The 27667-nt window shown below is 49.0% G+C and overlaps 1 protein-coding gene across 5 annotated transcripts in view; it reads right to left on the bottom strand.

Annotated features, from left to right (window-relative positions):
* USP34 (ubiquitin specific peptidase 34) overlaps positions 1–27667 on the bottom strand; it is a 235166-nt gene that overhangs the window by 59275 nt on the left and 148224 nt on the right. For all 5 annotated transcript variants that reach the window (XM_068128379.2, XM_068128382.2, XM_068128381.2 and 2 more), the window contains exons 45-57: positions 25302–25448; positions 25037–25093; positions 24866–24943; positions 21833–21927; positions 21244–21416; positions 19296–19452; positions 19015–19093; positions 18492–18545; positions 15082–15177; positions 14926–14990; positions 13413–13488; positions 3045–3092; positions 753–818 (exon numbers count right to left, since the gene is read on the bottom strand). In XM_068128379.2, the coding sequence (XP_067984480.2) occupies positions 753–818; positions 3045–3092; positions 13413–13488; positions 14926–14990; positions 15082–15177; positions 18492–18545; positions 19015–19093; positions 19296–19452; positions 21244–21416; positions 21833–21927; positions 24866–24943; positions 25037–25093; positions 25302–25448 (1191 nt within the window). The remainder of the gene's footprint in view (positions 1–752; positions 819–3044; positions 3093–13412; positions 13489–14925; positions 14991–15081; positions 15178–18491; positions 18546–19014; positions 19094–19295; positions 19453–21243; positions 21417–21832; positions 21928–24865; positions 24944–25036; positions 25094–25301; positions 25449–27667) is intronic.

Below are 27667 nucleotides of genomic sequence, written 5' to 3'. Positions count from 1 at the left end.
AAGTTGCGCACGAGCCTTTGAAAGAGGGCCTTGCAAATGAAACCTTTTTGGTGAAACGAACGGCCATAAGCCAGTTTGACTCGAGCACATCTCCAAGAAAGCCTCCAAAGTAGCAGCAAAAGGTTAGCACATCACATCCTTCATATTAACGGTCCCATTCCTGCGTTTGAAAAAAAAATTAAATTCATATCTCCTTTCTTTTAAATCCGAGCAAAGAAACCTCTGCCTAAGATGTAGTCAAATATAAAACGTACAATCACAAATAAGAAAGAAAATGTGATGCACATAAAAACAATTAAATGTTTTACTTTGATGGAATCTCTCCCCCCACCCCTTCCTTTATACTCTCATGCCCTCCCAATGTAATTCCATTTTCTGCTCAATTTCACTACCCCGTGTAAAAATCTTTACATATGGAACTTGTAAGGACAGAGTTCATTGAAGGTGAAAGATAAGTTTCTTTTCCACACTAATTCATAGGATAAATGGGGCAAAGAGCATAAGTTCAAGGAAGGTAAATACAGGCTTGCTAGAATGGGGTTCTGATGGACACATCAGGTCAAAATTACCTTTTTCACATTCCATAAAGACTATACATTCGCAAAAACAAGACAGTGCTGAAAAATCAACCCCAACCCGCACGACGTGCAAATGCGCATGGACCGGTGGGCATGTCCGTCGAGCCGGTGGATTATTCCGGTGACCTGGGCCGACCGGCCTCCTTTTATACATTCTGCTTCCTTGTAACTCACTTCACAGGCGGCTTGGCTGTTGTTGAATTGTTTCGTCAGTAGTTCAATCCATTGCAGCATTGTTGGCTGAGATGAAAGACAGGAAAGAAAAAAATCTATCATCAATCCATTAATACCTGAGGAATTTGAAGCAGAATTGTTATATTTTTGCAAGCAAGGTCAAGGCTCATAGAGAATTCAACAAAGGTCACAATTTTAAAGAAATAATTTTGCAACTACGAGTGGTACATTTGCAAAAAACAACTACCTAATGTACGCAATGAGCTAAGTAGTGAGCGTTACACATTTCTGAACATGAACGGTGACGTTTCCGACTCTCTCCCCGAACCCATGATAACATAGCAATATATACATATAGGTGGAGGTGGAGGCATAACAATATATACATACGTATATACAACACACACACACACACACACACACACACACACACACACACACACACACACACACACACACACACACACACACACACACACACACACACACACACACACACACACACACACGTCGATGCACATTGTTATTATTCATCCAGTTGAATTAAAACAGTAAAGTTTATAATGAAAAACGCTGGGATTACTAGTCCGGAGCAAGAGGACAAGGAGAGGGAGCAGGGAGGAGGTGGCAGAGCATGAGCAGAAAGCAGGAGTCAGGAGGAAGGGTGAGAGGAGCTGGGGGAGGGTTGAGCAGGGAGGAGGAGGGGTGAGCATGGAGCAGTAGGAGTGGTGAGCAGGGAGCAGGAGGATGGGGAGAGGGAGCAGGAGGAGGTGGCAGAGCATGAGGAGGGAGCAGGAGTGGTGAGCGGGGATCAGGAGGAAGGGTGAGAGGGGATCAGGAGAAGGGATGAGTGGGGATCAGTAGGAGGGGTGAGCAGGGATCAGCTGGAGGAGGGTGAGAGGGCAGCAGGAGGAAGGGTGACAGGGAAGCAGGAGGAGGGGTGAGAGGGGAGCAGGAGGTGGAGGGGTTAGTAAGGAGGAGGAGGGGTGAGTGCGGGAGAATAATAAGGGTGAGTGGAGAGAAGGAGGAGGGGTGAGCGGGGAGTACGAGGACAGGGAGAGGGAGCAGGAGGATGTGTTCTCATGGGTGTTTCATTACCAATAAGCTTGAAGAGCGCTCGCCAAGTGAATTAAGCACTCAAGGTAGTGCTCCAATGAACAGGATGACAACGAACGGCTGGCTTGGCAAAGGATAGCAAACTGATTGTTTCTGGTTTAAATGGCTGAAAATGTTCGGCAGATCCGACACGCCAAACCCCACTTCTTTAAAACTTTTAAATAGACTGAAATCTGGGTCCGTCATATTGAGGGAATTTTAAAAACAGATGGTTCAACTCTTCATGCTTCGTTCAAGTATCGCAGATCCCAGTAGAATGACAGCCTATCCTGTAGAGGTATGAATTAAGACGACAGAGCAAAAGGAAGGATGACAGCATTTCTAAAATAAATGAAAGAAATAAATTAATATGCCTAGTTCTAAGAATTGCTGATTTCTTAAAATTTTATGACTTCACTCCAGATTTTGGCACTTATTTAGTTCATGAGATCCGCTCCTCAAACCCGGAAAGATTTCGATTGTGTACTTCAATTAGTCCTTGAGAGAAGATCGTGTTTCCAAGCCAAGGCATGTTTGAATAGGCCAAAACAAAATGTCAGCTTAAAAACCCAGCAATGTGACAGTGGGCTGACCAATATGGTGCAACATCATTTTGGTAAGGCTTATTTTGGGGTTTTTCTATTTTTGGCAACACCCCATACATTATCTTCAAACAGGGTGTTTAAACACACCCAAACACCCAGTTTTCATTGATACCCTCCCTTGGAGTTTGCTTAATATGCATGCAAAGTTTCGGGCCAATTGGTTTCATGGTCTTGGAGTTATCAAGGACGCACGCACGCACACACAGACACACACTGACAGCCATACATTGTCTTATTATTGGAGAATTGGAAAATTGATATTCACCATGTGTACAAGGAAAGAAGGCAAGCAATATGATATATCAGCACCGATTACATCCCGCCACATGCAATCTCCTTCCATATTCAAAGTCACCTCGTGATTAAGTATTTTTTAGACAAAAATAAAAGCAGACATTCAATGGCAGAGATCCAATACACCTGTTGATATTAGTCGGGGATAAGCTAATGTTAGTCCAGTAGATCAGACAAAGACCGTTCTCCTAAAAAGATGAGGGATGTGGGAAGAAAGGGCATGGAAAGTGGAGTACAGGTACATCGGAATGTGTATCAAGACACAAGCACAGACAAAAGAACGGCAAAATGTACTCACTTTCTCCTTGGAATGAATGAAAGTTTCCAAGACAAACGATGTAGTTAGCTGTAAAAACAGAGGTGATGTAAGCAGAGGTAAACTAACTAATATACTCAACACATTTACTAACAGACTGCAACTCGTTTATCCAAGGTACGATAAGATTTGATCACACAAAAGCATCAAGGTTAATACTCTTCTATTAACATCCATTGTTCCATCATTTGTTCTACATGCCCACTGATGCAGAATGACAAAGCCTTCAAGATTATGTTTTTAAAAAAGGATTACATTGTAGCGACCCATGGGTCCCCCAAAGCTCGAGACCAGCAACATAATCTCCTTGCCCCAGCCGGTGACGTAACCGGCGGACAAACCGCGGCGCCGAGGTTATAATTGCTTGCACCTGTCGGTCACATGACCACCAAAGCGTGCCTCGCCTGAGAGGCGTGGCTTTGGTTCTGACGTATGCTTTTTGGCTTGGATTATATGTATGCGAACCCGATAAACGGGTTTTCAGAGTTCCCGAGTTGATTATACATGAAACATCTTCTCGGACGAGTTTGTGTCTTGTCCGTCACTTCGTCCGTCTCAAGCAGGAGCACTGCTCCTTCACTGGTGACCCCGAGTTTACGACACGCGATGGACACGGCAGTGTCCCTCAAATTGCCCACTTTCTGGGAAGCACATGCCGCCGTCTGGTTCGCTCAGGCGGACTCCCAGTTCGCCCTGCGTGGCATTACGGAGGACACCACTAAATACCATTACATGGTCGCCGCGCTCGGCTCCGTGACCGCCGCCCGCTGCCTGAGCCTCCTCCAGAGCCCGCCCGCTGACGGCAAGTACGACGCCATCAAGGCACTTCTTCTGGGCGCTTTCGCCCTCTCCCCGGCTGAACGCGCACGACGCCTGCTCGACCTTCCTGAGCTCGGCGATACGCGCCCGTCCGAACGTATGGACTACATGCTCGCGTTGCTCGGCGAGCACCCCTCGGATTTCCTTTTCCGAGAGCTTTTTCTCCGCCAGCTCCCGGCACAGGTACGGGTCGCCCTGGCAAGCACGACCATCGCGAACCCCCGCGACCTCACCAGGGAGGCCGACAAGATCTATTCGGCAAGCCAGCTCGTCGGAGCGGCGAGCCAGCTCGTCGGGGTGGCTGCCGGGAGCACGCCCGCCGCCCAGTCGGTACCCGCGGCGCAGTTTCCCACCCACCGCCCGACGCCCGCGACGCAGCTTCCTTCCCGGAGGCCGCCGGGCCGGCGCGACTGGCAGCGGCGACACCGCGTCGCCCGGTCCCGACGCGTCGACCGGAACCCCCGCCAGACCCGGCCTGGTGTTATTTCCACGCCAGGTTCGGGCGGCGGGTCCAATCATGTCCACCCCCGTGCACGTTCGGCAAGTCGGGAAACGGTCGGGCCGGCGCTCAATACCAGCCATGAGCGCCGGCCGTTCCGGAAGCCTGCTATTCATCGCGGACCAAGCGTCGGGGCGGCGTTTTCTCTGCGACACCGGCGCTCAGCTGAGCGTCATTCCCGCTTCGGCGGAGGACAGGCGGGCCGCCATTTGCGGCCCCTCCTTAATCGCGGCCAACGGCTCCGCCATCCGCACCTTCCGCCCACGCACCGTTGCCCTCCGCTTCGGCAGCCAGCTCTTTCGCTGGGAGTTCGTGACGGCGGACGTCCCCATGGCTTTGCTCGGTGCCGATTTCCTTTGCGCCCATGGGCTGCTGGTCGACGTTAAACGCCGGCGTCTCTTCAACGCCGAAACTTTCAGCTCGCTGGCGTGCGCCTTGAGCCGTTCCGCGCCCAACGAGCTTTCCTGCGTCCTCCCGTTGGCGGACGACTTCGCACGTCTCCTCGCGGAGTTCCAGGCCCTCACGCGACGGCCAAAAACGTCGGTCGCGGTGCGTCACGGCATCGAGCATCATATTCCCACTACGGGCCCGCCGGTGTACGCCCGAGCTCGCCGTCTCGACCCAGCCAAACTCGCCGTCGCCAAGGCCGAGTTCGCCGCGCTGGAGCGCCTCGGCATCGTGCGGCGCTCCGACAGCGCCTGGGCCTCGCCGCTGCACATCGTCCCGAAGCCGGGGGGCGGATGGCGGCCATGCGGCGACTACCGCCGCCTCAACGACGCCACTACCCCCGACAGGTACCCCGTCCCGCACATCCAGGATTTTTCCGCCCGGTTGGCGGGGCGGACCATTTTTTCAAAAGTGGACCTGATTCGGAGGTACCACCAGGTGCCCGTCCGCCCGGCCGACATCCCGAAGACGGCCGTTATTACACCCTTCGGCCTCTTCGAATTCCTCCGGATGCCCTTCGGCCTCAAAAACGCGGCACAGGCGTTCCAGCGCCTGATGGACGGCGTGCTGCGCGACTTGCCGTTCCTCTTTACCTACCTGGACGACATCCTCGTCGCCAGCACGTCCAGAGCCGAGCACCTCCTCCACCTCCGGACGCTGTTCGGCCGCCTCAGCGAGCACGGCTTGATCGTCAACCCGGCCAAATGTCACTTTGGTGCGGCGACGATCGACTTTTTGGGCCACCGCATCACCCGGAACGGCGCCGTGCCGCTACCGGCCAAAGTCGAGGCCATCGCCGCTTTCCCGCGCCCCCGCTCCGTCAAGGCGCTGCAGGAGTTCCTCGGGATGGTGAACTTTTATCACCGCTTCGTGCCCCGAGCTGAGCAACTCAGGCGGCCCTTGTACACCGCCCTCCGCGGCCAGCCGGCGAAGCGCGACGTCGTCTGGTCCACGGACATGGACGCTGCTTTCACCGGCGCGAAACGGGCCCTCGCCAACGCCACGCTGCTGGCCCACCCGGTACCCCATGCTCCCATCGCCCTCACCACGGACGCCTCCGACTACGCCGTGGGCGCGGTTCATGAACAATGGGTAAACGGGGCCTGGCAGCCGCTCGCGTTCTTCAGCCGGCAACTCCTGCCCAACGAGTTGAAGTACAGCACTTTCGACCGCGAGCTCCTCGGGCTGTACCTGGCCGTCTGCCATTTTCGCCACCTCCTGGAGGGCCGCCCGTTCATGGCCTTTGTCGACCACAAGCCATTGATTTTCGCCATGGCCAAGGTCACGGAGCCGTGGTCGGCCCGCCAGCAGCGCCACCTCTCCGCCGTGTCGGAATACACCACGGACATCCGGCACGTCGCCGGAAAGGACAACGCCGTGGCCGACTGCCTTTCTCGAGCCGGCGCCAACGCCGTCCACCTCGGCGTCGATTTCGCCCTGATGGCGACGGACCAGGCCACCGACGGCACGGTGCAGGCGCTCCGGGTGGCGGACACGGGCCTCCGCTTGGCTGACGTCCCCTTCGCGGCCACGGTCCTGCTTTGTGACGTCTCCCAAGGCCGACCTCGCCCCGTTGTGCCGGTCACCTGGCGGCGTCGCATTTTTGCTTCGCTCCACGGCCTCTCTCACCCGGGCCGGAAGGCGTCCCAGAGGCTGGTGTCGGCACGTTTCATCTGGCACGGGTTGCGACGGGACGTCCGCGACTGGGCCAACGCCTGCACACCCAGCCAGCGGGCCAAGGTTCACCGTCACACCCAGGCTCCGCTGGCTCCTTTCACCGTGCCCGAGCGACGTTTCGACCACGTCCGCGTGGACCTGGTGGGTCCCCTTCCCCCATCGCAGGGGTTCACCCACCTGCTTACCATGGTGGACAGGACCACCAGGTGGCCGGAGGCCGTGCCCCTCGCCTCCACCACCACCGCCGACGTGGCCCAGGCATTCATCGCCACCTGGGTCGCGCGTTTCGGCGCACCGGCGGACATCTCGTCGGACCGCGGTCCACAGTTCACGTCCGAACTGTGGGGCGCGGTCGCCCGCATGTTGGGCGTTACCCTGCACCGCACCATGGCCTACCACCCCCAGGCCAACGGGTTGTGCGAGCGGTTCCACCGCTCCATGAAGGCCGCACTCATGGCCGGCCTCCAGGACGACGGCTGGGCCGACCGGCTCCCGTGGGTCCTTTTGGGCCTCCGCACGGCTCCAAAGGAGGACCTCCAGGCGTCCACCGCCGAGCTGGTGTACGGCCAGGCCCTCCGTGTCCCGGGCGAGTTCGTGCCCGACGCCACCAGCCCCTGGCCAGCCGCGCGCCAGCGCACGGACTTCCAGGAGGCCGCCCAACATTTCGCCCCGGTGCCCACGTCCCGCCACGGCGACCCCCAATCCTACGTCCCCCCAGCACTTCGCACGGCGGAGTACGTCTTTGTGCGCCACGACGCGCACCGGGGGCCGCTTCGGCCACCATACGACGGACCCTTCCGGGTCCTACGACGGGACAACAAGTCCTTCGTCGTCAGCATCGGCGGCCGGGCGGACCGGATTTCGGTGGACCGCCTCAAGCCGGCCCACATGGACGTCAGCCAGCCGCTACGGCTGGCTCTCCCACCGCGGCGCGGCCGCCCCCCCGTCCACTGCACCCCCCGCCCGGCCACCCGCCACCACAACTCCGCCGTGATACAACCCCGCTTTGATACAACCCCGCTTAGCTACAACCCCGCTTTGACACAACCTCGCTTTGACACAACCTCGCTTTGACACAACCCCGCCGTGATACAACCCCGCCGTGATACAACCCCGCCTTGATACAACCCCGCCGTGATACAACCCCGCCGTGATACAACCCCGCCGTGATACAACCCCGCCGTGATACATCCCCGCCGTGATACATCCCCGCCTTGATACAACCCCGCCTTGATACAACCCCGCCTTGATACAACCCCGCCTTGATACAACCCCGCCTTGATACAACCCCGCCTTGATACAACCCCGCTTTGCTACAACCCCGCTTTGATACAACCCCGCTTTGATACAACCTCGCTTTGATACAACCTCGCTTTGATACAACCTCGCTTTGATACAACCTCGCTTTGATACAACCTCGCTTTGATACAACCTCGCTTTGATACAACCTCGGTTTGATATAACCTCGCTTTGATACAACCTCGCTTTGATACAACCTCGCTTTGATACAACCTCGCTTTGATACAACCTCGCTTTGATACAACCTCGCTTTGATACAACCTCGCTTTGATACAACCTCGCTTTGATACAACCTCGCTTTGATACAACCTCGCTTTGATACAACCTCGCTTTGATATAACGTTGCTTTCATAAAACCCCACTTTCACCATAATTAAACCTCCACCGAAAAGACACATGGCTGGAGAAGATAAATTGTAGAGTTTCTTCTTCTTCTTCACACAACAACATCTTCTACCTTACCAACCGTACAACCAATCATGTTTAAATTATAAACACTTATTCCAATTGACATCTACATTAGGTTATAAAGTTTCATGCTGATCAATCAAGTGGTTCAAGCGAATATACAACAACAACAACAACAACATGCATTTTAAGGCCATTTTCCCTGCATGAGCGGAGTTAGCCTTGCGGTCGCCATGACAATCTTCTCCATTTCGCCCTATTTTCTGCATCTCCACTTGTTAACCCCCTTGCCTGCATTTCTTCTTCCACTATCTTTAGCCAAGTCTTTCTCGGTCTTCCCCGTCCTCTACTTCCTTCCACATTCATTTCCATCACTCTTCTCAACCAGTCACTTTCATCCTTCCTCAACACATGACCAAACCATCTCAACCAGTTCCTCTTCACAGCATCAATCACAGGCTCTATTCCCATCATCTTTCGCAATTCATCATTTGTCTTCCTCTCTCTCAATGATACTCCACACATCCACCGAACCATTCGCATTTCCACCCTTTCCAGCCTTCGATGCTGCTCTACGTTCATTACCCATGTCTCGCTCCCATAAATCATAACACTTCTCACACATGCAGCATACACCTTTCCCTTCAGCTTCAACAACACTCCCCTCCTCATCAGCATGCCTCTCAGTTCCCAAAACTTCTTCCATGCACATCTCACTCCAGCAACCGTTGCCGAGTCTGATCCATCTTCTCCATTCAGCATGTCTCCGAGGTAGCAAAATGTTTTCACACCTTCCAGCTTCACGCCGTCTTCAAGATCCAACTCAACATTTCCTCCATCTGCAGCTCCCTCTGTGCACACCTTACATTTGAATGTAGCTTCCACACTGGTTAATGACCCTCTCAGACCACTACATTTTTGATGAACCCACTCAGCGCACATTGTACATTGAATGGAGTTCGCTCCGACACCCTTCCTGCACACAGCACATGGCCACTTCCCAATTTTTTCCACCTCACCACATGCTTTACCACTTGCCATCACCTTCGTCTTTCCGATATTCACCTTCAGACCTTTTGTCTCCATACATTCCTTCCACTTGTTCATCTTTTCCTTCAGTCCATCCATACTTTTCGCAATCAACACCAGATCATCTGCATACAACAACTCCCACGGTAAACCCTCCTTTACGTTCTGAGCCAGCACCTCCATCACAGCTACAAATAGCAGTGGACTTAGTACCGACCCCTGACGCACTCCCACCTTCACCTCAAACTCACCACTGTTCCCGTCCTTCGTCCTTACAGCTGTGCGCGCTCTTTTGTACATTGCCATCACTACTCTGATCAACCATTCCTCCACTCCTAACTTCCTCAATGCCCATGTCAATACTTTGCGTGGAACCCTATCGAATGCTTTCTCCAGATCAACAAACCCAAGAAACAACTTCTTCCTCTTCTCCACGTACTTCTCCTGCAACTGCCTCACAATAAAGAGCGCGTCTGTCGTTCCTCTTCCTGGCATAAATCCAAACTGTATTTCGTCGATCTTCACCTTCTTCCTTATCCTCCTCTCCAACACCCTTTCCAATACCTTCATTCCATGCTCCAATAACCTTATCGCTCGGTACGAGCCACACTCCAGAGGGTCACCTTTCCCCTTCTATAGAGGGACGAGGGTACTCAGTTCCCAATTCACTGGAATGCGACCTTCTTTCACCACCAGATTACAGAACTCTGTCATTCTCTTCACACCCCAACTTCCTGCTGCCTTCAACATATCTCCCACAACTCCCGTCGGCCCTCCCGCTTTTCTACTCTTCATTGCTTTTATCGCTTCCTCAACTTCCTTCTCAGTTATCTTCTCTGCCTGTCCTAAAACTGGTTGACTCTCTATGTTGCCTTCCCATTCATTCTCTGTATTCAACAGCATTTCCATACATCTTTTCCATCTTCCTTTAATTCCATCTGGGCCCACAACGATTTGTCCCACTTCATCCTTCAAGCAACTCACCCCCATCACATCACACCTCACTTTCGCTATCTGCTTTGCAATCCTGAATACCGCTCTCTGACCCTCTTCCGAATCCAAGCGTTCTCCGAACATTTTCCTACATGCCTCCTGCACCTTTGATACCTCTTTCTTTGCAGCCTTCTTGGCTGCCTTATAACTTTCATGCTCTGCTTTTTCTGCTCCCATACCCTTCGCCTTCTGCCATTCCTTGACCTTCTTCCTCTTCTCATCAATCCTCTTTCCAACTTCATCATCCCACCACCATGTTTCCGAGTGCCTCGGTGGTAGTTTTGTCCAGCCACATACCTCACCAACGGCTCCCAACAGACTATCTTTCATTGACATCTAACCACTTTCAAGCTCAACCACATCATCCTCTATCCTACTCAACCTCTCTTTTAATGCCTCCCTTACTGTCACCTCTTTCAACCTCCACACCTTCATTCTCGGTTGGTACTTCACCCGCTGAGCTCTCCTCGCACCTTTCACCCTTATGTCACAGACAACCAAGTGGTGCTGTGAAACAGCCTCCTCCCCCGGGATCACCTTTGTGTCCCGGAGGTGCCCCCTATCTCGCCTACGCACCATCAGGTAGTCAACGGTTGTCGTCGACCCATCTGACGTGTATGTAACAAGCTTATTATCCTCTTTCTGTAACTGCGTATTACAAATCAACAAACCAGCTCCATCAGCAAACTCCAAAATCCTTTCACCTTCTCCATTTCTCACACCATATCCGTAACCCCCATGAACTCCCTCAAAACCGTCCATACTCCTTCCCACATGTCCATTTAGGTCTCCTCCTACCACAACAACTTCCTCATCTTCCACGTTTTCCATCAGCTTCTCTGTCGCACACCAGAACTTGTCCTTCTCTTCATCGCTCCGACCAACCTGCGGAGTATATCCCGAGATGACGTTCACCAAGAGCTTTCCAATCATCATTTTCACCATCATCAACCTATCACTCACTCCAGTCACACTCACCACACTGTCTACAAACTCCTCAGAAAACAGGACACCAACACCATTCACACCCTCCGGGCACCCTTGCCAAACAAACTTGTATTTCTGTCCCTGCCTACCCTTCACCATTCTCACACCACTTCCCTTCCATCTCGTCTCTTGCAAACAACATATGTCCACTCTTCTTCTGATCAATACTTCCACCACTTCTCCTGATCTCCCTGTCATTGTCCCTACATTCCATGTCCCAAACCTCAGAAACCGATCTCCACTTCGGGCTGTACCCTGCCCATATGTAGTTCTAATCGTCATGGTTCTCGATTTGAGGCAATGTTTTTATGGCCGGATGCCCTTCCTGACGCCAACCATCTTAGTCGCCTCGTATGACATGCAGGGATACGGTGTACCTATTCTAAACCAGGGTACATGCCGGGAAACGTTTAAAACATGGAAATTGTTTGAATTGAAACGTTTAAAACATGGGGGGGGGGGGGGGGTGCGGCGTCAGCACCATGGCTGCGAAGGCCCGATCAGCACCACACCATGACGGTCCGGTCAGCACCACACCACATCGGCATTCCGGTCAGCACCACACCACGTCGGCCCAGTCAGCACCACACCACGTCGGCCCGGTCAGCACCACACCACGTCGGCCCGGTCAGCACCACACCACGTCGGCCCGGTCAGCACCACACCACGTCGGCCCGGTCAGCACCACACCACGTCGGCCCGGTCAGCACCACACCACGTCGGCCCGGTCAGCACCAGACCCGGGTGGCCCAGTCAGCACCACACCACGGCGGCCTGGTCAGCACCACACCATGTCGGCCTGGTCAGCACCACACCACGTCGGCCCAGTCAGCACCACACCACGTCGGTCCGGAGCGAAGTCCAAGGAGATCAGCACGTCATCCGAAAACAGCTCCCGTTGGTACGAACCACTCGGTCAATGGCGCGAACCAGGCCCCGACACGCCCCTGCTCGCTCGGCCCTGATGAAGCGAATATATTTCAAGGTTTCAAGGTTCAAGCAAGTTATACTGAAGGTTCAAGCGAACATATTTGTTAATATTTCCCTTCAATTAGTTATGGCTGCCAAACCGAAAAACCAATCAAGTTAAAATTGTATACAGTTATTCCACTTCACGCCTTCTACATTACCTTAAAGTTTCACGTCAATCAATGGAGCGGTTTAATAGATACAAGGTTTTAAAGATTCCCGTTGAATTAATCAATCGCTGCCAAACCATGTGACCTATCGCAAATTCCAAAAGGTCATTTTAGCACTCAGACATGGGGAACATATGTTTGAAGTTTCCACTCTAAGTGATGAAAAATGAGGGAGGAGGTAGGTTTCAAAGGTTTATGCTTCAGAAAATTATAGCTCCCAAACCATGTGACCTACGACGTCAGCACCCCCGAACGTTTTGCGGTCATGGATTTAATGTTTGGTCTCGATCTGTTCTGTTTAAGCCATTTCGGAGAAAAAGGGTTTTTATTAGTTTTTAAGGCTTTTCTCTTTAAACAATATGTCGGCCGAACCACGTGACCAATGACGTCATTATTATTCATTTTCTCAATCAATTTATCCCAGGATGATGCTCAAGAAATTTTATCCTGATCGATGAAGTTTTTTCACTTGTCGAATTATGACATCATAATGGAGGCACCTATGACATCATTCACATATGTTATTCTGCATAGAGGGTTCTTTACAAGGAGCCATGTATCAATCTTTTCTACATAGTGCTTTTGGAGATATAGAGGCGCAAGGTTTTTCGGTTTTCCAAGATGGCGCCATAACACGTGAACGATGACGTCATAATTACCATTAAAATATTCTACAGGCCGAGGTGCTCCTATGACGAAAATTTCCTTTCAATCGGTCCAACCATTGCAGAGAAAACGATTTTTAAGGGAGATAAATCCGAAAAATGGCAGTGGCACAATCATTCACATGGCCTGAGATGAAGAATAAACTCCAGCAGTAACAATAGGTATTCCTCTAGATTGTATGTAGAGCAAACCTAATTAGACCTCAAAGAAGAAGGGCCAGGAGCGTTTCAGGCTCGTGGACAAGCTGTGCATACATTATGTGAGACAAGTACACTCGAAGATGAACAAATAATATCTGTATGGAGGATTCAAAGTCGTAGGAGCCACACCATTCTGAGGCTCACATGGGAAGACCAAAATGAATAAAGTTCTCACACCATAACACACCTTGGCTGTCATTAAGGTGGCAGCCTTTGGATCAGGAAGAGTGTTTGGGATGTAGCTGCATAACTGCCACATAAACCTGGAAAACACATTCAACAGACTAGTCCCAGCCGCCAAAATCAATCTTAACAATGACGTTAAGGAAAAACTATCATTGCAATAATTGTATCCACAAAATAATATAACGGTAATAATGAATACATTTATGAAATGCTTTTCTTCCTGGGATCTCATAAAGTATTTATTCAAACAGTCAAAAGCCAGACACAAAGTTCTGAGAGGTCAAGCCAAAGCGTTGCAGAAGAAAAATGTTCAATTCAGATATTACAAGATGAAAGACTTCATGGAGTACATGTTAAATGGAGTACTTCATGGAGTACATAGTGTCCATGTGTTTTATACCTTTCCCACTTCCCATGCCGCCTACAACAAGCCCTGTCCCTCCCACAGATCTCCCAATGCCCCTGTTCACTGCTGTTGTACTTGTGTGTCTCCTTCTCTCTCCCCATCTTGGCTCCCGCTTCCTTTTTTGTATGTTTTGTGTGTCCCCCTTTTTTTTTGTGATTGATAACTCTTACACGAGCCTCGATCTTGTATACAAAAATTTTTTAAAAAGGTTTACAAATACAAAGAAAGTAGGTAAGTGGACAGTCATTTTTAGAGCGGGCAGTTGTCTAAGCCCACTCATCTCCGGCCTTGCTCCTCCAGCTCTCTCTGTGCTCTGTCCCCCAAATATTCGTACAGGTCGCACAAGATCTGCCAGCAACCCTCTTATGGTTAAATCCCTTGGTTAAACTGCCAAAATGAAGACTCTCTGCTCACCTTCACTCTTTCATTCCTCTTTTCTCCTGCCTCTGGAACAAACTCCCTCACTCTCTTCAATGCCACTCCTCCCTCCAGGTCTTTAAAACAGCTGTTCACCACAATCTCTTATCTTCCCCCATCCAAAGCCTTGATCTTTTCTACCCCTGCTAATTCACCCCAGATCCACTTTTTTGAAATAGCAACTTATTTCCTGGAAGTCCTTGCAGTGTCCATGTGTTTTATACTTCTCCCACCCCTCCACTCCCCCTTCCCACGCCTCCTCCCCCCACGCCTCCTCCTTCCCACGCCTCCTCCTCCCCCCCCCTCCTCCCCCCCCCCCCTTCCACTAATCTGTGATTAAACATCAGGGGAGGTTTACTTGGCAGGATGGCCTATAGGTACGCACACTCGCCTCTCAGCTGTCGAGCATGGGTTTGAATCCCGACCATCCCTCGGTCAACGTGTGTGCCATCCCTCGGATGGACGTTAAACTTGGCGTCCTGTCCGCAGACATTAGTTGGTGGACGTTAAAGATCCCACAGTCACCTTCATGAAGAGTAGGCGAGCTGCGCAGGCATCCTGAACAAATTACAAATTTCTACCACAACCGACAGATGGCACTGCATCAGTGGCACAGCCGAGCGCTCGGCCACCGATACGACGCCACAGTCTTGCGGTGTATACGAAATAAGAAGTGGAGGTTTACACTTACCCAAAGTAGGTGTGTTCAAAGATGTTCTTGTCTTGCAGGAACTGCATGTTATCATGCCAGATCCACTAAAAACAAAAATGCAAAAAATGTCAAAAAGAGCACGCCCGTCATGGATACCAGGAAATTAACAGCGAAAGAGGAATAATGGCAACATACCTCCAAAAGGGCAGGAGGGATGTCAAACTTTGGCTCCTTTGTCAAATCTTCATTGCTATCCACGCGCTTATAGAAAAGCATGTATGCACTGTGGGTCTGATTGGACGGGAAAAGGGGTGCGTGGGTTGGGGGGGGGGGGGGGGGGAGTAACATACAAATCATTCAATTTTGCTTTTACTTTTGAGTTTCTGAACCTAATTGAAGAACTTTTTAGATATATCATGTGTTGGGAGAAGGACATTAGGAAGCCAAAGTGTACTTTTAACATGAATTAAAAAGTGACAAACTAAACCAGTAACGGCACACACATTGATGAATCACCCTGCCTGTGAAACACTGAACTGACAGTTTATTGTTGGGTCAGGATTCAAACCCAGGCTAGACAGACAGCTTAGAGGTGAGAAATATCCTGCACCATAGATATGGAATACAACAAGAGTAAAAGTAATCGGAACTGAACTGACTGTTTATTGTTGGGTCAGGATTCAAACCCAGGCTAGACAGACAGCTTAGAGGTGAGAAATATCCTGCACCATAGATATGGAATACAACAAGAGTAAAAGTAATCGGAACTGAACTGACTGTTCCTATTAAAGTTATGGTATCGTTTGCATACATGCACCATGTGGGAATCAATGACCAATGCAGTGCAGAGTTCGGTGTGTGTGTGTGTGTGTGTGTGTGTGTGTGTGTGTGTGTGTGTGTGTGTGTGTGTGTGTGTGTGTGTGTGTGTGTGTGTGTGTGTGTGTGTGTGTGTGTGTGTGTTTATGGATTCGTCACTTCTGTTGTTGTGGTTTTCCTCCACTTGAAATATTTCTGATTCTATGTACTATTATTGTCTTCAAAAGGTTTATTGTTCATGAACTGTTTGCAAAGGATAAAAGCGTTAATGTTAAAAAGAGACAGGAAGCCGGATCGGGAGCCGGAAGAAGAAGAGGAAGAGAAGGAGAGGAGGGCGGAGCGAAGGGGTCGGACAAGAAAACCGAGTTGCTCCGGGTTCTGAAGCGAACGTTGGCGAGCCAGAGTCACAAGCGAACTTTTGGGTTTCCGGGAGAGGAATTCCTACGACGGAGTTGTCGTCGCTGTGACCGGTCAATCTGCATGTCAGGTTTTGCGATCGATTCAGGAGAGACTCATCGGTGCCGTGCGCCCCGAGACCGGGTCGTCAGCCATTTTGACTCGCGCAGGATTTGTGCTTCGCTCGCGGTTTCGTTATAGAGACATGGTTATAGAGACATTGAGGAGGTTCTTTCCATGTACTGGGAACAGTGAGTTCGATTACTTTAACAGATGGTACCATCCTAAGATATTGATTGTATGGTGGCTGGCTATCATGGTTGTATCATTATTCCTGTGTGATTTTTAATATATTGTAGCGACCCATGGGTCCCCCAAGCGAGACCAGCTACAGAATCTCCTTGCTCCAGCCGGTGACGTAACCGGCGGGCAAACCACGGCGCCGGGGTGGCCGGTCACGTGACCACCAAAGCGTGCCGCGCGTGCGGTTATAATCCTTTGCACCTGTCGGTCACGTGACCACCAAAGCGCGCCTCGCCTGGGAGGCGTGGCTTTCGGTTTCGGTTGTGCTTTCTGGTTTTGATATATATGCAGCCCGATAAACGGGCTTTTCAGAGTTCCCGAGTTGGTTTTTACAATAAACATCTTCTCGGACGAGTTTGTGTCTTGCCCGTCACTTCGTCCATCTCAAGCAAGAGCCCTGCTCTTCACTGGTGACCCCGACGTGATGGACTCTGCAGTGTCCCTCAAATTGCCCACCTTCTGGCAAGCACATGCCGCCGTCTGGTTCGCGCAGGCGGACTCCCAGTTCGCCCTGCGTAGCATAACGGAGGACGCCACGCAATACCATTACGTGGTCGTCGCGCTTGGCTCCGCGACCGCCGCCCGCTGCCTGAGCTTCCTCCAGAACCCGCCCGCTGACGGCAAGTACGACGCCATTAAGGCACTTCTTCTGGGCGCTTTCGCCCTCTCCCCGGCTGAGCGCGCACGATGCCTGCTCGACCTTCCTGAGCTCGGCGATACGCGCCCGTCCGAACGCATGGACTACATGCTCGCGTTGCTTGGCGAGCACCCCTCGGATTTCCTGTTTCGGGAGCTTTTTCTACGCCAGCTCCCGGCCCAGGTACGGGTCGCCCTGGCAGGCACGACCATCGTGAACCCCCGCGACCTCGCCAAGGAGGCCGACAAGATCGATTCGGCAAGCCAGCTCACCGGAGCGGCGAGCCAGCTCGTCGGGACCTCCAGGCGTCCACCGCCGAGCTGGTGTACGGCCAGGCCCACTGCGTACCGGGCGAGTTCATTCCCGACGCCACCAGCCCCTGGTCCGCCGCGTGCCAGCGCACGGACTTCCAGGAGGCCGCCCGACGTTTCGCCCTGGTGCCCACGTTCCGCCACGGCGACCCCCAATCCTACGTCCCCCCAGCACTCCGCACGGCGGAGTACGTCTTCGTGCGCCACGACGCGCACCGGGGGCCGCTCCGGCCACCATACGACGGACCCTTCCGGGTCCTACGACGGGACAACAAGTCCTTCATCGTCAACATCGGCGGCCGGGCAGACCGGATTTCGCTGGACCGCCTCAAGCCGGCCCACATGGACGTCGGCCAGCCGCCACGGCTGGCTCTCCCACCGCGGCACGGCCGCCCCCCATCCACTGCACCCCCCGTCCGACCACCCGCCACCACACCGGACCCCCCCCCTCCCCCCAGCGACTGGCCAGGGGTCATTTCGGTCGGGTCATCCGGACCCCCCTCAGGTTGACCTTCCTGGATCAAGTCCATTCTGGGGGGGCGTGTGTAGCGACCCATGGGTCCCCCAAGCGAGACCAGCTACAGAATCTCCTTGCTCCAGCCGGTGACGTAACCGACGGGAAAACCACGGCGCCGGGGTGGCTGGTCACGTGACCACCAAAGCGTGCCGCGCGTGCGGTTATAATCCTTTGCACCTGTCGGTCACGTGACCACCAAAGCGCACCTCGGCTGAGAGGCGTGGCTTTCGGTTTCGGTTGTGCTTTCTGGTTTTGATATATATGCAGCCCGATAAACGGGCTTTTCAGAGTTCCCGAGTTGGTTTTTACAATAAACATCTTCTCGGACGAGTTTGTGTCTTGCCCGTCACTTCGTTCGTCTCAAGCAAGAGCCCTGCTCTTCAATATTATTTTTGTTGATAACCATTGGTGTGGTTTCGATCTTGATTTTGACACGGAGTAATATATTTCTTTTCTGCCATGGCTCCTCCCGGGGTTCGGGGGGTATACCGAGACCAGAAGGTCGGGGAGGAACACGTAACAGTGTGTATATATATATATATTGTTAGTTCGTCACGTATGTATGTATGTATGTATGTATGTAAGGGTTTTGTCCATCCACAGAGAAAGAGCAAAAATTGTGTACCTTTTCAAAGGAAAAATCCATAAACTTGTCGGTCACTGAATCGTATGTTTTGGTCTAAAAATGACAAGAAACTGTATTAGAAGGGAGGAAGGAGGAATGAAATAGTGGAAGAGGTGAAAAGGGTGGAGGATGAGGATGACGAGGATGAGGAGGAAAAGGAGTAGGGGTGAAAAGGGAAGGAGGACGAGGAGAGGATGAAAAGGAGGAGGTGGAAGAGGAGGTGAAAAAGGAGGCAGATGAAGAAGGGATGAAAAGGCAATGAAAAGGGGATAAAAAAAGAAGGTGGATGAAGGGTAGGGGAAAGGGTAGCAACAGACATACAAACCCCACATCAGCAAGGGGGGAGGGGCTAGTCCATCGAGTAAATAAATGAACCTTCCTCATCACCCTCACTCTCATTTGGTTGTAAATTAAAACGATTTACACAAAGCAGCACAAACTTCAGCAAATGTTAAATAAATAATGTGCATGACGGACAATATATTTGGGGTGTCAAGGTTATCAGACCATCGCACGTACGAACCGTCATTTCTCCTCCAAAACACTCGGAAGCCAACTGCGATGAGTCGAAAGGTTTTACCTCAGCATCATTAAAGAGAAACCTGAAGAAAGGTAGCATGGTGGACAAAAGTTATCCCAACTCTCCTGTGTGACTAACAAGTACCAGACACTTAACTGTAAAGCCGACACGATATGACGTCCGGCCGAAAGATGAAACCATCAAATTTTACAAGTCTCGCTGTTTAGTCGCCCAGCGAAGAAGAAGATTCCCCAGTTAATTTTGATGATGTTGAAACTGCTCACCATTTGTTGTTGCGGTAAGCAGTTGGGTTCACAATATCACGGATGAAGCTGTAATAATGGCCTCCGTCGGCCGTACCAGTGTGCACAGTCACGCCAATAAGGTCGTACTCGTAACTTTCGGCAGCTTTCTTCCCTTCCGCATCCTGATCCTTAATGCCTGGATGGATGAGTGCGGTGGCGCTTGGATGAAATACCGACTTCATTTAAAAAAATACATATATTGTGTTGTATTATTGATTACTAGCAGAAGTACCCGGCATTGCCGGGAGGGGGAAGGGGAGAGGAGGGGAACGGGGGGGAGAGCGAGCCCCTTGGTAAAGTGAGCGATTTTTTTTTTATAGCGTTCATAGCGTCATAGCGTTCATAGCGTCATATCGTTCATAGCGATTTTTTTTTTCATAGCGTCATATCGTTCATAGCGTTTCATAGCGTCATCGCATTCATAGCGATTTTTTTTTTCATAGCGTCATAGCATCATAGTGTCATATCGTTCATAGCATCATATCGTTCATAGCGATTTTTTTTTTATAGCGTTCATAGCGTCATAGCGTTCATAGCGTCATAGCGTTCATAGCGATTTTTTTTTTCATAGCGTCATATCGTTCATAGCGTTTCATAGCGTCATCGCATTCATAGCGATTTTTTTTTTCATAGCGTCATAGCATCATAGTGTCATATCGTTCATAGCGATTTTTTTTTTCATAGCGTTATAGCCTTCATAGCGTCATCACGTGATCGCTCTGAGCGAATCAGCGCCCACCTGCCCTGATTCCGTGCGCTGAAATGCGCTGAGGTAAATATGAATAAAAAAATATGGATCGTCAAATATTTTGAGTTCGGCCATGTTCGTCCCAGGCTCAATGGCCATGTCTATGCCAAATATCAAGCACGTAAGCCTCTCCGTTTAGGAGTCTATCGGTAACCTCTCTCACACACACACACACACACACACACACACACACACACACACACACACACACACACACACACACACACACACACACACACACACACACACACACACACACACACACACACACACTGTTTTATATATATATAGATAACATAATTTGAATACCAGTTCCAAGGCAATTTCCCCCCAAAATCGAAAGTTTATCAGCATTTGATGTTTTGCAATGAAATCCACATTTGAATGAAAACAGACTTGCAGAAAAATTGATCCGGCTCAAAAATGCCATGTGCAATACAATACATGACATGCCAGATGTCAAAAAGCTTTTCCAAACACAGAATAACACCACTCTGGTTAGACTTACAAAACTCAGGCATTCCGCACACCACCGCTCTTTTCTCCTGAATGTGGACCCGCCTTCCCGAGGCCGTTCAATCCACACTCCCCTCCACTGCTTCAAAGCATGCAGTGCCTCACCACCTCGTTTTGTCCCCCATCTTGACCCACAATCTTTATTAACCCGATGAACACTTCCTAAACCAACTATTGTACTTGCCACTTTCAGTGTTTCCTCCCCTTCTTCTGTTCCTTCATTCCCTTGCTTGTAATGTCCGACAGTTGCCCGGATGCATTACTGTCAGTTCATACCCTCCATCACCTTGCTCTTTTACGAGCTTTGAGTATACAAGGAAATAAAAAAAGAAAATGAAAAACCCCAACCACGAATGAACGGCTCTGTGCCAAACGATTTGTGGTGCAATATAAATTGGGTTGAACCAGCCTAAGGGGTGTAATGGTTAGAGCGTCCGCTGAGTCTGGGAGGTCGGTGTGTCGAACCCCGGCCAAGTCATACCAAAGACGTTAAGAATGGTACGTGCTAGTTCTTTGCTTGACACTCAGAATTTTAAAAGGATAGAGCACAGACAATATCAGCAGAAATGAACGCAGTACATACCTTCATGGCAAAATAATGTTTCCATTTCTCCAATAATGTCGAATCAAACAGAGAGGGTTTGATATTCCACCAAAACTGACCTTCCGGCTTGTCTTTATGCCCCATTAGCCAGGACTCAGAGTATGGGGTCATGTCGAGACGCATCGGGAAAGAGAAATGTGTATTCACTTTCTCCTTCATCATGGTCACCATGTTGAACGTGTACCGCATCGTGTTGAAACTCAATATCTGCGGTAACTTCTTAAAGCAGGCTCTGGAAAATGCCCAGCACGCATCGTGACGTACGATTTGCAAGTCAAACGTTTCTTTCTCATTTTAATAATTTTTGCTTCCACTGCTTTAACTTTCTCAGATGGAGCTTTTTTTAAGGAAACAAAATAGCACTTGCAACTACTGTCAAGCCGTACTTTTACAAGTCACAATCTTGAGCCTTGTTGAGAGGGCAGTGCATAAATCCCCACGCTATATTTTAACCCCAATAATCTTGATAGAAGTTGGAGGCCAACTGCAAGGATCCCGTTAGCATTTTTAGGCACTGCCTATGGCATTTTTAGGCACTGCCTATGGCATTATTACTTCCTGGTGAGGTGGGTGGTCTCAGCATCATCAACTACAGGAGAAGCCTCAACTAAAGGGAGTAAATGGAGGAAACACGAGATGAGGCCGTACCTTTTATCGGCACGGACCTTCTTGCCGCATTGTGAACATGTGTACATGTTATCACCTTCCAAGGTGTCCTTCACAGTAACTTCGTCCAACGATTCCTAAATGACACAGAGTTATGTTGACCATTTTTACTATGGAATATATCTGAGAAAGACACGCTACGAAGGCAGATGCTCTCTTCTCCCTAAAGTTAGCACAAAATGTACCATACATTGCTAACTTTGCTTGTTTTACAACTTCTGAAGATCACAAAGATCTGATTTTACAACTACAACAAAATGACAAATAACATTTATGGTATAAAATAAGCATTTGACCACCTAGGTTTACTGACGACTATATAAAGGAGATGATGGTTGTGATTAATGTAATTGTGATTGCCTTGTGATTAATGTGATTGACATATACTGATGTGTTTGGCCTGCATGTGATTTATGTCCAAGTTCCCCTTGAGCCTTGGATCACTGTTAAAACTAGAGACTTCATAGAACATCTTACCCCGCGCAGTCATGAGAAACAAAGACAAAGGCGGGGTCTACGAAGCGGCAAATTTGATTGGTCGAGATGTAAAATGCCATAATATTTTGTCCAATTACTGCTAAACAGCAGGGTTTTGAAAGTGTCAAAAAGGCCATTGTGTTCTACAGAGTTCAAATATATAATTCAATTGAAATAAAATAAAGAGTTTAAAGGTTGTTGAATTTTTTTCCCCCGGAGTTTTACTGCCGTTGTTGCAGCATCTATTACACCACCCTATTTACCACGTTACATTAGTTACTCGTGCCTGTTGTTTGTGTCCTTTATACCATCCTTAAAAACAGCAAATTTCATATTTGGAATGTTTTTCAATTTTGTTTCACTGCCAGACAGGTAGACAGAGTAAAAAAAGTATCTCGTTCCTCTCTGCGTTTGTGTGATTGGGATGAATTCAGAGCCAAAGTACTGTACTGCTAAACTACAGGTTAGTTTTCAGAATATAACATTCAATTGATATTAAGTTGTTCCTCGATTATAAAGCGACGTCTGCAGACGGATAGACAGACAAAAATGAAACAATTGCTTAACCCCGCTATTTATTTCACGTGAATCGTATATCAAGAGAATCTAGTAGAAAACCTGGAGTATTTTTGGACATGGCAACTAAAGAACACCAAATCTACAGAACAAAAGGGTCGGACAATCTTGACATTCACCTTCAAACCTTCATTTAGGACAAGCTGGGCACCACGTGGAAACAATTATTCGGCTTCACGGATTATAATATGGAAAGAAAGACAAAGTGCTTGAACTGAAGAGTCCTCAACGGGATGAAGAAACACTTTGAGGTGAAATGAATCACAGTGTTGGTAAATCAACCAGACTTAAATCTATGCCATTGTCTTCACTGGGGACATTTGAAAACATGCGCCTTTACACAAATACTAGTGACTCTCGTGGAGCTGACTGTACCTGAGAGCTCTGGGTTATGCATCTCCATCTACAAGGACTTGGATTGCAGATTAGAGAATAACTTGATCGGTCGGTCGGAAGAATATTTGGGGAATAAAGTTGTTGCCTTGTATAGAAAGTACAAGGCATAGGGATGAAGTAGGAGACATGGATGAGAGAAACATATTAAAGGATACTTCAATGGCTGGCAGGATAACCTAGAGGTACACACACTCACCTCTCAGCTGTCTAGCTTGGGTTTGAATCCCAAATCAGTTAAAAACTGTCGTCCTGGTGCTTTGCAGGCAGGGCATACCTCGGATGGACGTTTAACTGGGTGGACCCCCGCCTGCTGGAACTAGATATCCTGCGGTGTCTTTCGTGAAGAGTAGGCGAGTTATTGCCATAACCATGAAAATACAAAATTCTACCCGAATCACATTCAGTTGAACGTCAGGTCTGGTTTGAGATGGGGGGAAAGCTTTCTCCAGCTGACCACACAAGCAGGTGGGAATAATTTGGGCCAATTAAGTTATTCTCCAAAGGGTTTCACTAAACAGAGTGCAAGGCCATTTTTCATCTCTTTGAAACCTTGCTTTTCGATGAGTTTGTGCTTTAAGGGTTTAACCCGTATTACAAGGGTCTAACCTTTTGTGCACAGGATATTATTTAATTGCACATGAAACCCTCATGACTTTCACTGACAGTTTGAAGCCCTAATCATGAACAGCCACCTGGGTATCGTGACAACCCCTGAGAGCAACTTACTGGGAGGGACGCCCTGAGTACACATGCCATGTTTAGTCAACATGATCTGGACGATGCAGGGGGAGTTGGTCCAACAGTGTTCCTACTTATTTGTATAGATTAAAACTGTTCAGTCGCAATTGTACACGTGCCATCATTCTGTGGCCACCTACGCATCTACAATTACAAAACGTCCCAAACAAGAATAGAAGTTACATTTCCTTGGTGTAGTAATGCTTCTTCTTCTTCTTCTTCTTTCATATGCAGCACATGGCTGCAGGTGGAATCATTTGCTGGAGCGCAGCTTTGAAGTTGACGAAGTGCCCCCTTTAAGCTATAGCAGGAATTTGTAATTTGGTCAGGGTGCCGGTGATAGCTCACATACTCTTCGCAAAGGAAAACGTGGAGTCTTTAACATACATCGACCAATGCCCGCAGACAGATCGCACATCCATTCGAGGGACGGTGTGCACGTTGATGAATCGTCATGCCTGTGAAACACCAGGATGAAAGTTTATAGGTGGGTCAAGATTTGAACCCAGGCTAGACAGCTTAGAAGCGAGTGCACGTACCTCCAGGTTATCCTGACACCCCAGAGTAATGGTTAATAACTGAGTACGTACTCTGTCAGAGCATCACGGACATACAAAACAAATGTTTGGACGAGACAATGTGTAAGGGGAGAGCATGAATGTACATACGTATCCTCATTTAGTGTGTGCGACATGTGGAGTGTGGAGAGCACAAATCATCTTTAGTCGAAATCGTTCATCATCAGCTATACAGCAATCAAGAAAACCCGCTAAAGCTCTGCATTTGTAAATGCTCGTTCTTGTTGATTATAGTGTGCTTTTAACTTACGTAGATGTTTTTCATGTCGGCAACTTGACAACGTACGGTGTAAAATTCCTCAACAGTTTGACTGACGTGATCGCAATCCTGAAGGAAATAAAGAAAGCCATTGAAGTATCCGGGCCCTATAGAAGTGTTCATCATGACAGCACATGACCAAATGAAAAATAAAAAGCTCACCAAAGAAACGACATTATTTGTTATTGTTCCACCAAACAAAGTCTTCACTGTGTTTTTCTGAATGAACAAAAAGCATCCATTAACAAACTGGGTCAGTACAAATGAACCGTCTATCTACGCCGATTACAGAAATGCACCATTTCAACATGTCCATCGTGAGGTCAAGCAAGGGCATGCACGTGTACATTCTAGACAATCTAGAGTGTTAACGGAACGACACAACGATGAACATTTCACCAGCTGCCACGGGCAAAGTTAAGAGTACCAGCTCGAGAGACATCTCTTCGATTTTGGTGATGAGGTCTGTGAAGAACTCCGTCATGTCTTTCTGTTCACCAGTGTTCAGAGGTTGTTTGTCCATGGTGTAGTTCTTGCAGAAGGAACGAGGGTTGTAGGCTTTGCGTTCACTTTCCTGGCAAGATGACAACGTCAACATAAATAACACGGAGCTCAACCGACCGAAACTTTGTTCGGGAAAAAAGTTTATTTTTGTTTCGAAACAATACATGAATGGTGCAGGGGGAAATTTGATGGTGCACTTCCTTTACTGTATGGGATGGAGTTTACCCAGCATGATTCACGCACAGGCCCCTAATATATGCACGCATTAATGCCCATGAGCATTAGGCAATCTTGATTTGAAATATAAAACAAAATTCAAGGAAAGAAGTCCACCAAGCCTTTAAAAACAATGTGCTATGTACCCAAGAAAGATCTTTATCAAAGCTGTAATTATTTTGGGATGTATGTGCATGGGTGAGCTAACAATGGAACGCAAACAAGTGTAAGTTGCAATGAAATAAAGAAGAGGATCAATCAAGCAAAAATTAAATAATGGGGTTTTCACCGGATCAAAATCATGATCAAAGATCATGATTCTTTTTTCCCCCTCATGGTAAAAAAGGATCTTTTATTTATTTATACATGATCAAAGGCTCGTCGTGGAGCGTGCGCACGCACGCACGCACGCACGCACACACACACACACACACACACACACACACACACACACACACACACACACACACACACACACACACACACACACACACACACACACGCCTGTTAGATGTGATAAACAGCCACTGAGCTTGAGGGAAGTGCTGGCACATCCTGGGGGCACTCTGGGTACCAAACGATGCAACAACAATGGCGTCGCTTTTCTCGTCACATTCAGTGGGGCATTTCCTACGGAGGAGCTTCCTTCCTCCCCATGGATGCCAACCTATGGGGATTGTCCGTGCTCTTATACTTTTAAATGTTGAGCGCCAGGCAAGGAAGCAACACGTACCGTTTTTTAAGTCTTTGGTATGACTCGGCCAGGATTCGAACCGCCAACTTCCCAGTCTCGGAGAGGACGCTCTCAACCATTACACCACCGATTGGATAGGAAATTGTGCATTCATTACTTGAAAATTAAGAACACATCAAGACACATAAGCAGCATTTTTTGTACACATAGTCGAGGCTCATGGAAGAGCTAGAACACTGAACGAATCAGGACGTAACGGACAAAAACAGGACACAAAACACTCATTCATGGAGAAGGAAACTCCAAGGAGGTAAGACTGGAAAATTAGGACGGGGGTTTGGGTGGCGGTAATGAGGGTAGAAAATAAAATGTTTTTGGATTGGGGATGATCTGGGATGGCGGTGAACAGTTGTCTTGAAGATCTGGAGGACATTTTCGTCTTGAAGATCTGGAGGACCTTTTCGTCTTGAAGACCTTTTTGACATTTGCTAGGTTACCTGATGCTTGACAAAGGTGGTGGCCGTATGTCGCAGTGTAAAAGGTGGGGAAAAACCCCCAAAAAACAAACAAACAAACCTGGAGCAACGAATGAATATGATATCGTGTGATGCTTAGACTGCTGAGGGTAACGGTAAGTATTTCTGGTTGAATACGTGCATGGGGTTAACGAAAAATAGAGAGACCAAATAGAACTAGTAAGAGTGCAAGGCCACCAACCTGCATGCGGTGAGTAAGAAGTTGACCCTGAGACTAGGCCTTTTGCCGTGAGATGCCAATGAACCAGACATGACATCAAGGGGAGGGAGCAAGATGGGAAACAGGAATACACATTTTTAATGGAGAGCCACATTTTATGAGACTTTAAAAAAAGACGTTTTATGCTGTTATAAGATAAGAATAGCAGATAAATGATTTGGCCATGTGGAAAATGTGGTGGTAGCTGACTTTGGAGGCCAGCTCGGAGATATGATCGGCAAAAGAAAGGTTACGTCTGATGATGAGGTTCACGAGGCTCGAGAGCCCAACAGACTGTATTTCTCTGAGAGGTTCACTTCAATATGAATTGGAGAATTTCCAGCTGGTCCAAATGGACAAAGTGGGAAAGTGGGTCTTTCATGCATTAAAAGCCAGTTCCAGGTAGTTGAACAGTTGTATGTATTTTTCCAAGATCGAGGAACCAATTACCCAACACAGATTGGAGTAATGTACAAAGTCTTGCAATGGATTTTCCAGTGACGAGGGGAGGTCGACGAGGAACATCGAGGGCAGGCCGAGACCCAGAAGGCTACCTTGACGGTTGACTGCATGGGACAGAATGTCATCCAAAGTAATTTGCTGTGTGGAAGTTTGCATTCAATATAATCATTATTCTAGGAGGT

This window comes from Myxine glutinosa, chromosome 9 (assembly GCF_964187855.1).
Source record: "Myxine glutinosa chromosome 9, kmMyxGlut1.1, whole genome shotgun sequence".
NCBI classification, from domain to species: Eukaryota; Metazoa; Chordata; class Myxini; order Myxiniformes; family Myxinidae; genus Myxine; species Myxine glutinosa.
The sequence above is the reverse complement of the archived record's forward strand: the minus strand, read 5'-3'. Positions and strand labels throughout refer to the sequence as shown.